This window comes from Lynx canadensis, chromosome D3, assembly GCF_007474595.2.
Source record: "Lynx canadensis isolate LIC74 chromosome D3, mLynCan4.pri.v2, whole genome shotgun sequence".
NCBI lineage: Eukaryota > Metazoa > Chordata > Mammalia > Carnivora > Felidae > Lynx > Lynx canadensis.
The window spans coordinates 77,955,607-77,969,743 of record NC_044314.2 but is presented as its reverse complement, the minus strand read 5'-3'; the positions used below and the strand labels follow the sequence as shown (position 1 = coordinate 77,969,743).

Below are 14,137 nucleotides of genomic sequence, written 5' to 3'. Positions count from 1 at the left end.
GAAAAAGAATCCTATCTCTTGAAACTTTTAGGATGAAAAACTATGTTGATAAAAGGGGCAATGAGTCAACTGTCAGAGCAGATTTTTCAAACTCTCTGTAACCTTCAAAATCTCTAAGATTAGTATTGGTGTTCAGAACAGATTGCAACATTTCCTTTGCAGGTTATTTATAACATCTTTATCAAGCAGGAGGATATTAACTAACCACTTTAAAATATTAAGGTGATAAAGAGATCAGGCCAACAAAGTCCCCAAAACAATCATTCCATCTTTAAAGAAGAGTTAATGGACCGAATGATTTGCAGGAGTCTCTTGTATTAGCACCACCCAGATGGCTAAGTTTGTGCCACCCAGAGACAAAAATGTTCATTGCCATCGCTGCTTCCATTAGGTTTCCTGAAATGAATGAGAGTTGCCTGGCAGCTGATAATTCAGCTCTCCAATTGCTCACTGCCATCTCTTCATTAAAGTTTCTATTTACAGTTTCTTCAAAGGACAGAAAAATCCATGCTAAAAAGGAAACAATGAGGCGAAGTAAAAATGAACCATCTAAAAAGAAAACCCTTTTAGAAAGGAAAAGAGAGAGAGAGAGTAAGCTTTTTAAACATCTTGATTCTCTTTTCTGAACACTCAGGGGATGGCTTTCTGCACTCAGATTCCCCGCGTTAATTCTGACTCGGCTTTCGCTGCTCAAACTCTTCTTCTATATCTTTATAGACGCTACGACTTATCCTGTCTTTTCCCAAAAACTTAAAGTGCATCTGAGAAGCTATGTAAAAGTATTTCATTTTTTTGGTGGTCTAAAGCAGAGATTGGCAAACCGTTTCTCTAAAAAGCTAGACAGTCAGCCATCTCTGCTTTGTAGGCCATATGGTCTTTGTCCCAACTACCCACCCCTGCCATTGTAGTGTGATAAGCAGCCATGGACACCACATAAATGAATGGGCACGGCTGTGTTCCAATAAAACTTTGTTTATGGATGCTGAACCAAGCATCCACATAATTTTCCGTATAATTTTCACATGTCTTGAAATATTCTTCTTTTCTTTTCTTTTTCCCCCCCTAACCAGTTAAAAATGCAAAAATCAATCTGAGCGTGTGGCCATGGAAAACAGGTGGTGAGCCAGATTCGCCCCATAGGCCGCAGTTTGGCTACCTTTGTTCTAAACCTACACCTTTAAGTGAAATGAGTGGCCAGGATGGGGTGCAGACCTCAAAAGGAGCTAGAACACGCGCTCCACCATTTACATAAACCATGGAGAATCTAGTTTTCAAATGACCTACATAGCTCTCTCTCCTCCTCCCAACCCCCGCTTCCCTCTCTCCACCCTCCCCCCACCCGCCCAAACACACCGCTCTTGGAATCAGAGGTCCGAGGTGCAGCCCTGCTCCCCAGCATCAGGTCATACCTGCTCTTTGATTTCCTGGAGCTTCCGGCTCTGCTCTCTGATGTCATGGAGAAGCTGAAGCGCTTTGTCATCCTCCTGGGACACCTCCATCCGTGCTTGCTCCAAACTTCGCTTTAAGCTCTAAGGAAAGCAAAAATTTTAATAGGGATGCCCTGTGGTGCCTGCTCTGTTTGAAAAGATTCATTAAGGGAGCTGCAAGCTGCTTCGCGGACACCAAGACGGTTTCGGGTGACGGAGCAAAGTTGACAACTTCCAGTTGGTTGCTGGCTCCGGTTTTCATCCTGTAAAAACCCTTTGGTTCAAGAATCATCATCTCAACCTTGTGACCTCGTGGGTCCAGCCTGAAACTTCATCACAACCTGCCTCCTACCGCCATCTACCTGTCCTACCAGATACTTACTTGTACGTTCAGGACTAAAAACCAATGAGGTCCCTTAGCCTTTTGTTAAACCACCATGGGGACAGCTACAGAGTCTTTTCTGGAATATCAGTTATTAGAGGGCTCTCCGGTATAGGTCCCTCTTTCAAAGCAGCAATGACTTCCTTCTTCCCTAGTTGTCATTTAAGACTCCGAGAAGTCTATTTCCACCTCCTGGCTTACGTCTCCTGGACACCTTTCATCCATAAGGTTCCCTCAATGCTTCAGTGGCACTGAAATACATATCTGAAATACAACTTCACCCACCACTGAAAGGCAGCCAAATCTGGAATGGAAACATAGCAGTTATTCTTAATCAGCCACGTTCTATAGATTTCCTTCTCCCTTGTGAAAAAAACTTGAAAAATGTGGGATTCAACTTCTTAAGACTGTTTAATTGGCCACATTAAAAAAAAACACCTGAATGAAAAATTTAACGAGACAATGGAGAAGACAGTCTACTCTTGTGAAGGAAAGGAGAAAAAAAAAAAAGTCACATGGTAAATAATGACAGAGGGTCTGGGTTTTTACAGGCTGAGTCTTCTTGTTGCTACACTGGTTCTAGGCGATGGAAAACTGATCTTGGGCGGATTTGTTTATTTAAGAGTTGGGTTCCTGAGGCTGATCGTGTTGGACAGGATATAGACCAGAGAGGTCGGGACGGGAGGTGTTAGGACCCTCTGTAGCTCACTGCGGTGACAACTATGACAGTATCCAGGCTCCGCAGCCTACCTGGACTCCTGGAGCCCAGTCTCGCTGTTCTGGGACCTCCCGCCTGGCTCACTGCCAATCACACACCTTGCCTTTGAATACTCCCTCTCTCTCTACTGTCTGCCATTGGCTGTGATGTGCCTCATGAAGCCGTCATGAAACAGGATGAGACACACACGACAGGAAGTGCCACCTCCGAGGGAAGGGGACTTTGGGGAAGGCTCACACTGCATTCTGTGATGTAGGTAGCAAGGTCCTGCTCCAGGAGGGATCTCTGAGTCTCAGAGGCCTTCAGCTCCACCTCCTTCTGACTAAGCACAGCCTCCACCTCTGACACTCTCCGATGTAACCGGGTCATTTCCTGCTCCATCTGAAACAGACACATCGACAGGTTAAAAGGGCCCGTGGAGGTTCGTCAGGAGCAATCAAATCTCAAGCAGCCGCCGAAACCACCTGGTGGTCTGGGCTGGCGTTAATTCGCCAAAGGTTGGGAAGGAGATACCATTGCTTCTTCGCCCGGGAGTGCACAGTTCTTCGTAAGGACAGTCACCAATGCTAAGTCACTCCTCTCATCCAAGACTCGGTTCACACTTGGTCACTTCTCTAGCCCAGTGAGCAAGGAAGCCACAATCATCATTTTTCACCTGTATGCTTTTTGGGTTTAGTTTGGCTTTCTGCACACGTCACTTTAATTTTATCCCAAATCCATCTTGATCCCCCCCATCTCCTTGCAAAGATCTAGAGGACAAATCCAGGACAGGGCAAGGAGATATGTATTCGTCTGCACTCTTAGGAGTCCCAGGCAAGTAGTGGGTTTTATGAGCTTCCAGAGAGCTGCCCCTAGGCAGGAACAGTGAGCGTTAAGAGACGTTGAGCATAGTCAACACAGTGGCCGCAGTTACATAAGCAGGAGTTTTAAAGGACTAAGAAGAGAGACTTCGCATCACTCAAAGCGGATGGGATGCATCTCGGCCACAGGTGAGGACCCACGCCACCTGCCGGAAGAAGCAGACATCTGGCTGGGTCATGCTGAGGAACGGGCCGTTTTAAATCCAGGGCCTCCTCTGGTTAAGATTTAAAGGATTTACGGCAACGTCAAGGCCTGAATTCATCTCCCTCTGAGCTGCTGGAGGCGAGACTTCAGCGAGGGAGGGAGCGCCTCGCCCGCTGGGTATGGATCAGGTGGCTCAGCGCCAGCAGCGGCCCCGGGCGGATCCCTTGGCATAGATTGACGGGAGGATCCTGGAGCAAGGAGGGAGGCCGGCTGCGGAAATAAATACCTTGTGGCACTTGTCCTGGGAGTCTTGCAGCTCTTTGCTTTTGATGAGAAGTTTCTTTTCCATGGAGCTAGTCTTGGCAGGGGAGTCCAGACTTGACACAACAGACCTAGATACGAAAACCAGCGTTAAGGTGGCCAGCAGATGGTTCTGAAAAAGCCGCTTTCAGAAACTGCGGCAGAGAGGACAGACCTGCCGGAGTTCTGTGGCCGTCAACAGAGCTGGCCTGAGAAGCTTCTGATGACATCAAGGCCACGAGGCACAGAGCTGGACAGAAGCAAAAACTCTGGAGGCAGACAGACCTGGGTGCAAACTCAGTCGCCGCTGACCTGAGGCAATGATTCAGCCTCTCTGAGCCTTGGTTGCCATCTATGAACAGATAGGCACTCTGCACCTGCTCTGTTCCACAAACTGTTCCAGGTCCTGGAACAGCTGTGAACAAGATGCACAAGGCCCCTGCCCTCCTGGAGCTGACATTCACAGAGGGCAGACAGACACACACACACACACACAAAGGTTACAGATGATGTCAAGGAAGGAGACGGGTGATATGGTACGAGAGAGGAAATGGGGTCAGCGGTCCTGGTCTAAGCAAAGGTGACCAGGGAGGGCCTCTCTGAGTGGTGACATCTGATCTGGGGCCTGATGGGTAAGGAGGTGCCAGCCATCAATTCTCTGGAAAGAAGCAAGCTCCAGGAAGGGGGAAAACGGATGCAAAGGCCCTGAGGCAAGAGTGAGCTAACACAGCATGTGCCTAACAAATGTCATTAGTAACTGTGCTGATCAAATTACTGGCTCTTGTATCCCCAAGCTAGCCAGTTTGGTTCTGTTTCATTTTGTAAGAGCAGCTAATGCATATTACGGTGGGCCCGCCCCCACCACGCCCACGTCCCGATCCCTGGAACTTGTGGATCTGTTACCAGACGTGGCAAAAAGGGACTCTGCAATGGGATTAAGTTAAGGATTCTGAGATGGAGGAGATTATCTTGGATTTACTGGGCAGATGCAACATTATCACAAGGGTCCTTCGAAAACCAAAGCAGAGGAGGAAGGGGATGTGACAACAGAAGTAGGGTCGCAGTCAGAGAGATTGAAGATGCTACACTGCTAGCTTTGAAGGTGGAGGAAGGGGCCTCGAGCCAAAGAATCTGGGCGGCCTCTAGAAGCCAGGAAAGGCAAGGAAACAGATTCTCTCCGAGAGGCTCTGAAGAGTATAGCCTTGTCGGCACCCTGATCTCAGCCCAGCAAAACCCATCTTGGATTCCTGGTCTCCAGAAGTATAAGGTGATACATTTGTGCTATTTTATGCCACTTATTTGTGGCGACTTCTTACAGCAGCAACAGGAAACCGGAACACTTCCTGAGCACGGACTACCCACATGGCTCTGGGTCTAACGCTAGATATGTCTTGACTCTTTCTTCTCTATAGTTCTATGAGGCAGATACGATTTATTATCCTCATTCTATACATGGGGAGGCTGCCAATTAATAAATGGCTCCTGTTGGTCTTCACAGAGAGCTGGAGTGAGTGTGGAGGTTGACTGATGCATTCAACAGAATTCCCAGGGTGAGATCACAAAGCAGGGCAGCATGACCTCCCGAGAGAGGGGTAGAAGGAGGCCCTCTCCACAAAAAGGCGGCACTCACCCACATGTGGACATGTACCTCACACACACTGCCGCATCCCTAGAAGCCGTTAGTCATGGGCGGAGAGGATACCCATCACCCAGGGTGGCTGCCCACGGTGGTCGGCACCCTAGACAAGAACACCAGGACCGGTGAAGGGCAGGGCCCAGGGAACAGAAAGGCTCTTGTGCTCAGACAGACGTGCGCAGAGCCCACCGCTGCCCCACATACCCATCTTTGTCGCTTTGGTAACGGACCCGCAGGAGCGGTGGGTCAGCGAGCATTCACTTCTTACCAGCAGGTGAAAGTTCTGCTTTCTGATGCCCCAAACTACCTCCCGATCAATATCAGGTCCATTTCCTGCGGTAACTCAGACCTTTCACCCTGGTCAGTGGCAAGGGCTGACATGACAGCGCTGGCTCACTGGACCCCAGGGACAGCTCCCTACATGTGCACTGTAGGGCAGCAAAGTGAATTGACACCCAGAGTCATGCTGCTCTATTCAAAATCTGACTCTGCCACTCACTGAGCCTCAGTCTCCTCATCTGTATAATGGGGATAACTCTCAACCTACTTTAAAGAGTTCGTGTGAGATTAAATGAGCTTATCTCGTGGCACAGTGTCTGGCACATTACAAGGGTTCAGTAAATGTCAACCATTACTATTATCATTACCATTTTTATCATCACTACCCATGCAATAGTGTAAATAGCACATTCCTCGCAGGTCTAAAACAGTTGCTTGAAATAGTATAACTCAGGGGGCTGAAAGTGCTCTCTGCTATTACTCACATTAAAACAAATATTGATTATTCACAAAAATGGGCAAGAGGGATTGAAATCCCAAAATAAATATTCCTTTTTGTTTTAGTGTTTATTTATTGTTGAGAGAGAGAGAGAGAGAGAGAGAGCGAGAGCGAGAGAGCACGCACAAGCTGGTGAGGGGAGAGAGAGAGGGAGACACAGAATCCAAAGCAGGCTCCAGGCTCTGGGCTGTCAGCACAGAGCCCGAGGCAGGTCTCAAACTCACAAACCGCAAGATCATGACCCGAGCCAAAGTTGGACGCTTGACTGACTGAGCCACCCAGGTGCCCCAGAAATAAATCTTTTTTGTTTGTTTGTTTTTTTAAAGTTTGAGAGAGAGAGCGCAATAGGGGGAGGGGGAGAGACAGATTGAGAGAATCCCAAGTAGGCTCCATGCTGTCAGCACAGTGCTCAACACGGGGCTCGAACATGACCTGAGCCGAAACCAAGAGTTGGACACTTAACCAATGGAGCCACCCAGGCACCCCCAGAAATAAATCTTTTTTAAGATATTACTTTTGGCTAAAGATTTTAATCAAGTTCTGCAGCTCTCACTAGCCTATTTTCCACCTAAAATCTAGCCAAAACACACACACACACACACACACACACACACAGAGTTTTTCTTTTCCATCTGAGATGAAATGGGTTGCTTGGTGTGGCCTTGGGTTGTCTTTGCTACTTCCTTATTCCTGACATCACTCTGGTGGGTAGGCTAGAGAAGACCCAAACCACCTGAGGGAGGGATGGTCCATAGACGGGGTCCTTGGTCCTTTAGTAATCAGGAGGTACTCACATGTCACTCAGTTACACACTGACCTGGGGCAGGGATGACAGATGAGGTCACAACTATCTGCACCTGAGTACAGAACCAGCCCCTTTTAGAAGAACCAAGACAGGGGGTATGGGATCTTGGGGTGGGAAGTGGCCCCAAAACTTCGATGACACATGGAGGACAGGATCCAGCTGTGTTCAATGTTTAAGGTGCGCTGCTATGGGGACAAAAGCTGATTGCTTATTCACCAACCCCCGCTCCAAAAAAAAGTGTTTCTAGGTCACTCATTAATGGGGCCAAGAATCAGGGGATGTGCGCCCCCACCCACCTGCACTCACGGGAGACAGCGAGACGCCCTCCTTGTCCCTGAGGCCCAACTCCCTCCTTCTATTTTGATAGCTGTTTTGATGCTTGACAAATGTTCACTGTTTAGAAGTTCTAAGTACAGCAATTAAGAGCTCTTCAGAAGCAAGGTGCTAAAGAAAATCTTTTTTTTTTTTTTAAGAATAAAAATCACACCTAAAAAAAGCTACGGTAAGAATGCTGATTCTGAACCCAACTTGTACCAATAATCCCACAGCAGGAATGTGATTGGAGGATAAGGCTGGGGGTGGAGGGCAGAAAGGTCAACACAGCTTTCTGGAACTTCCCTGGTCTTCAACCAGTCTGCACATTAGAATCATGTGGAAAGCTTTTATAAAGTACTGATGTCGGGATGCCTGGGTGGGTCAGTCAGTTAAGCGTCCGACTTTGGCTCAGGTCATGATCTCACGGTTCACAAGTTCGAGCCCCCTGTCGGGCTATGTGCTGACAGCTCAGAGCCTGGAGCCTGCTTCCGAGTCTGTGCCTCCCTCTCTCTCTGCCCCTCCCCCGCTCACATTCTGTCTCTCTCCCTAAAATAAACATAAATAAATTAAAAATTTAAAAAATAAAGTACCAATGTAGGGTAGTGGAAATACTCCATGTGATACTACTATAATGGTGGATACATGTCGTTACACATTTGTCCAAGCCCACAAAATGCACACCACTAAGAGTGAACCCTAAGGTAAACCATGGACTTTGGGTGATGGTGACATGTCAGTGTAGATTCATCAACTGTAAAAAGAGCACCCCTCTTGGTGTGGGATGTTGATGATGAGGGACACTGTGCATATTTGGGGGCAGGGGGTAAATGGGAAATCTCTGTACCTCTTGTTAACATTGTTGTGAACCTAAACTTGCTCTTAAAAAAAATAGTCTTTAAAAAACAAAAACAAAAACAAAAAAAACCCCTGATGTCCAGGGCCCAACCAGACCAATTAAGCCAGAGACTACCTGGGAGTAGGGCCTGGGCAGCACTTTTGTCAAGCTCTCCTGTGATTCTAATGTACAGAGAGGATTGAGAATCATGATGCTAATTAATAAGAATGGACCTGTGATTTAGGGTCTAGGTTTTTAAGACTCATAGTATGACTGTCCCCAACAACTGGCTCCAGGTGGCATTTTTGGCCAGGCCATTTTGTATTGGTGCCTTTTGGTCACTCTTTGAGTGGGAACACAGTTTTGAAGTTAATCATGGTGGGCTATCAATTTCAAAACAATGTACAAATTTCAGACACTGATTTAAGACTATTCCTACCCCCATTTTTAATAAGTCAACTGCAATATACCATTTCCATGAATTACTTCTGTAAAAGAAATATACTAGGGACAAGTATGGCTCAACATATTTGTATTCTATTTATTTTTCATGTAGACACCTAGTTAAGAAAGTCAGAAGTCCTGCCCTCAAACAACTAACACTGTAGGAGAGAGAATTAATGTCACTATTTGTCATCACTAATAGTGCTCATTTATTGAGCACTTAACTATGCATCAGACACTAGATACTTTACAGATTACCTCACTGAACTCACTCAACAATCCAAAGAGGTGGGCATTGTCATCCCATGGCAATGAGGCAAAGGAATAGCTGACCCTATGGCCTCTATGTGCTCCTACCCCATCAGGATGATGTGGGTACAGGTGTGGTGCAGGAGAGCTGGGTTTTGGTTCAAAGTTGGGCTCTGGAACCCAACAGCCATGGGTTCAAATCCCAACTCCGCTACTACTCGGCTGGACAGCCCCGGACAAACCCAAGAAAAGCAACCTGAGAAAACAGCTGCGTAGACCCTGAGAGCTCACAGAAGAAAGGGAAATGGATCACTCAGGGAAGGTAACATCTATCCGTGACTGGCTGTGTGCAATCCTGGGAAGGCAAATCCAAGGCTGAGCCCAGGACAATCCAGGTGCCCAAGAACATCCATTCAGGTTAGACCACAGCCACCCCCCAAAACAGCTCAACGCACACACAAAAGCAACTCTTCCTCCCTTGTTTGGCAGCTCAGGGGGGTAATTACATAGGAAACAGTACAGACTTTAGAGGCCCGGGCTGGTTCATGCTCCGGGCTCGATGAGATGCAGTACAATGAGGATGCTAATAAAAGAACATGCAGCCTGCCCACACATTGCTTGCCTACTCCTCCTGGCCACATCTCGGATACACAGCCAGTTATACCCATGGAGAGAAAAGGCACTTCTGAGCAGCGGGTGCACGCAGCCACCCACCCACACACAGCAGTGCTGTCTCTTCAAACATGAAGCCAAGTTTGGGTTTTCCTCTTTTTTCCAGCTTCTATTTTCTAGAAAAATTTACTCTGAAATCAACATCTCGTCCTGATATACACATCTGCTTTATAATTATAGAGGCACAAAGAGTATTAGCAGAGGTAATGGTGTATGACACACAGAGGGAAGGTCGGGCTTGGTCGTTTCTGCTGCAGCAAAAAGAATATTTTCTTAAAATGTGTTAGATGTGACCTAAAAATTGCTTTCCATGTAACTTGAACATTTAAGTACCAATGACAAAAAGAAGTTTTCCCGATGTCTATAATAATCCACAGAACTCAAAAAAAATTCCCTAATACGCTACCAAGAGAATGCTTCATACCAAAAGAAAATACAATCTGTACTTCCATCCTAAAGAAAGTATATGTATTGAGTACTCTCTCATCACTGCTGTAATAATTAAGGTCATGCATAAGCATCAAGCCATCCATTTATTCGCTTAAGAATAGGATCCTAAGACCATAGAAGATGCCACCAGATCACTGAGAGCATAGATCACAAATCACAGATATTCTTGAGATAACCAAGAATGGATACTTGAGTCTAAACCGAGGGGATTCAAAATTAGCTCAGCTGAGGGCCCTACCTTAATTGTGGCCAACAGCACTAAAAATACATGCAACTGCAAGATGTAATATGGTGCAAAAAATAAAACACTCATCAGCATTCTGTTCCAAAAATATATTGGCTTTTAAGATTGAGCATTCTGAAATTTATGAACTAACTTTATAAGCCCATTTCAAAATACACAAGCAGTGTCCATCATGAACACTTGGAAATATTAAAAATATTGTTCTACTAAAGTTTCAGAGTCTAGCTGGCTTTGGGGCGCTCCCACCAACCCACACATATCACATATGCGCGCACACACACACACACACACACACACACACACACCCAGAGCAGTGGTCTCCAGTTGGATTAGAGCATTTGCTTTGGAATGATTAATAGGTAACTCAAGAATCATTTATGGGGCACCTGGGTGGCTCAGTCGGTTAAGCGTCCGACGTCAGCTCAGGTCACGATCTCACGTTTGTGGCTTTGAGCCCCACGTCGGGCTCTGTGCTGACGGCTCAGAGCCCGGAGCCCGCTTCGAATTCTGTGTCTCCCTCTCTCTCTGCCCCTCCCCCACTGGCACTCTGTCCCTCTCTTTCTCAAAAAAATTTAAAAAAACATAAAAAAAGAATCATTTATTAAAAATCACATTATTAATGAAAGTGTAGACTCGTGATTTCCAAGACAGTCTCCACCTCTAAGCCAGTGCTAGCTCTGTGGGTCACCGTCACTGACAGACTTCCACCTCCTCCCTGGATGGCTGCAGTGACCTAACTAACCTCCTCGAGTCCAATTCTTGTTGCCCTTCCATCCACCACACAGCGGTCAATGAGAACCACATCTACCATGTCCCTACTCCAAACCCAAACCTGAAGACCTGTCTTACCTCAACTCTGACCCCACTCCCCATGCATCCCGAAGCTCCAACTACCCCACTGGGCTCTGTGCTCACTGGACGCCCACAGGCTAGTCCCGGCCTCAGGCACCAGCATGGTCATAGAACCCCTATCCCGGGTTCTCATTTCTTCACAGCCCTCACCATCATCTGAAAATCTTTTATGAACTTATTTATCCTCTGTCTCCCCCAACAGAATGCTAGCTTCTTGAGAGCAAGGACCTTGTCTGTCAGTTACGCCATAAGCCCTAGAACATATTTGTGGAGGGAACCAATGCGTGAATGAGGGTATGCCAAATATTTCTGTGCACCAGGCAGCCTCAGTTTAAAGGTTGCAGTGGCCAAGAGAATCCAAACAAGTCCACCGAATTAACGTTGGCACGATAAAGCTTTCTGGCCCTCGCTCGGGAGATGCCCAGACACGCTGGTTCTAGGACAGCAGTGTCACGATGACACACACACTGTCCCCTCCAGGGGACACTCAAACACTGGAGGGGGCAGGGAGTGCATGACACCCAGGTTGGGCACAGCACCAAGTGCCAGACTCCACTGGAAACCGGATCCGACCAGAAGCCTTGAGCACGTCTTAGGGAAGGAACCGGTTTAGCCAACACATCACGGACTCCATTCAGAGTAAAAAAAATTGGATGGAGATATTAGGACATCTGTCAGGCACCCCACGTGGAGCCTGATTCTCTCAATGGGCAGAAACCAGCAAGATGTCTTTATAAACTCAAGCAGGGAAGAAAGGAGAATTGAAAGTATTCCTAGGCCCATCTTCATCCCCAAAATAACAAGACTACAAAATGGACACTCGCTCTGCTCCAGGTGCTAACACTACATGCTTTGTGTGTCCCTAGCAGGTGGGCGCTGTAACAACTCCCACTTTATATACGTAAGGGGATTGATGCTGGGAGAATTTAAATGGCCTCATTCACACAGGTGGTGAGCGGCAGAGCCTAGAACCCACATCTACCTGATTCCAAAGCCCGGACTTCTAATGAGTGTACCACAGTCTGTCCCCCGAAATAAAGAATATTTATGTCAACTCTAAAGTTAAACGTGGGAAAAGTTGGCCATTCTCTGCCACACGCAAGGTGTGAACTTTAGTAAGTGACCCAAGCTCCATGACCAGTATCTGTATCTGTAAAAGATTGGGTGGCTGAGATTAAACGAGTTTGTCAAGCACTTGGAATAGTGTGTGGTACAGTGAATTCTCAGTCAGATCCACTTTCTCACCTTTATTATTAGGCTAGCCTGCAGGTCCCGCATAATCCAGGGAAATCATGAGTGTTAGAGGCAGAAGAGCGCAGTGGTTCTGGAGGCAGCCAGCTATGGGTCTAAGTCTTAGATGTGTTACTACCTGCAAGACCTCAGGAAAACATCTTACCCCGGCTGAGCCTCAGTGTTCTCATCTGTAAAATGGGGATCACACCTGCTGCCTCACAGAGTCATGGCAAGACTGTGAAGACTTTGTGAGCTAATGCATGTAAATGCATTCAGCATAGCTCTGGGCACACAAGAAGTGCTCGACAGAGGACAGCATCCATTAGCACTTGTATAAACTGTGCAGAAGGAATTGGCATAATCCCTGGCTACTTTAGTGTAATTCAATTTGAAAAATGCTCTTTGAAGACCTTCCAAGGGCAAGGCACTTTTTCAGGCAAAAGGTGGAAGACATGGTCCCTGTCCTCAATGAGCACTGAGCAATGTGACCAGGCACAGGGGACAAGAAGGAGGTACGAATGAAAAAGGAAGGCTGGGGGTCTTGGCATACCAGGCTTGAATACCAAGTTCTGGAGTGGCCATTAATTCTGTGCACACTGTGATGCCACTGAAGGTCTGAGCAGGAGAATGACATCATCCAACTTGTGCTTTGGAAGAATTCCATCCTCTGTGAAGAATGGATCATCAGATCTGGGAAAACTGGAGGCAGAGGAATCGGTTAGGAGACTACTGCAATAGTCCAAGCAAAATTCCATGAGGGGTGACGGTAAGGACAGAAAGACAGGCACAGATCCAAGTATCATCCTAGAGGTGTAACTTAGAGGACTTGGCAAATGATGGGCTGGTGGGGGAGATGGAACAGATCTCTTGTCCACAAGGCTAGAAAAAGTGGTAGTTTCTCAAATGAAATGAGAAAACCAAAACTGGCACCTACTGGCTTACTGAGTGAGCACACAAGTCTGTCTGTGTTGGGAGGGAACAGAGTACAGGGATGTTGAGAAAGTGGTAGAACGTCCTGGCAATAATGAACACAGGACATTCTGGGAGGAAGGCCACGGGGAAAGAAGAGTGTAAGTCAAGGAACTGAATGAGATCAGCAAGACCAGGCTAAAAAGGTTAACTGAGGATGGAACTTGAGACAGTGCAACATTTCAAGGACCTGGAACAGACGATGACAGCCAAGAAGCAGTGAGATTGGCAGTCAGAGAGGTAGGAGGGAAAACCGAGTTTCCACGACGCAGAAGTGAAGCCGGCAGAAAGTTTCAGGACACGTGCGGTAACTGACGATATCATGTGGCACGGTGGGGATCACTGGCTTTGGTGGTTGAGTGCAATCCATGGCTTCTCAGGTAGTAATTCCGTAAGGTTGTAGAGACTGGAAAAGAGGCACAGAGTGCAGGCTATGCTTCCAGGAAGCTGGTCAGAGAAAGGAAGGTGACAGAGGTCAGGAGACAAAAGACAAGGAAAACAGAGAGAACGGAGAGAAATTCACTTAGGCGAGGGAAGAAGTGCCAAACTGGCGCAGAGCTTGGGAACACACAGCACCATTTAGTCAATTACTGTCTTCTTAAGGGATCCGAGGCAACCATGCAAATTAGCATGTGTAGGCCAGCAAAAAACGCACTTGACAGATCTTTTGGAGTCTAATCTTCAGGATTGGGCTAGGCTCGTTTGGATTACATTTCCTAAAGGTATCTTTAAGACAAACAAGAAGGCGGCAGAATGGTCCTGCCAGGCCCGCGAGGCAAGCACGCACAGTCTAAATAGAGAACAGAATAAGGCAAGTAGAACA

The 14,137-nt window shown here is 47.0% G+C and overlaps 1 protein-coding gene across 2 annotated transcripts in view; it reads right to left on the bottom strand.

Annotated features, from left to right (window-relative positions):
• Positions 1–14,137, bottom strand: part of LOC115528104 (citron Rho-interacting kinase) — a 131,117-nt gene that overhangs the window by 81,549 nt on the left and 35,431 nt on the right. The window contains exons 5-7 of one of the 2 annotated variants that reach the window (XM_030335930.1): positions 3,819–3,924; positions 2,765–2,908; positions 1,410–1,529 (exon numbers count right to left, since the gene is read on the bottom strand). In XM_030335930.1, coding sequence (XP_030191790.1) covers positions 1,410–1,529; positions 2,765–2,908; positions 3,819–3,924 — 370 coding nt within the window. Of the gene's footprint in view, positions 1–1,409; positions 1,530–2,764; positions 2,909–3,040; positions 3,522–3,818; positions 3,925–14,137 lie in introns of those variants that run through there. The other variant, XM_030335931.1, reaches the window with a different exon arrangement.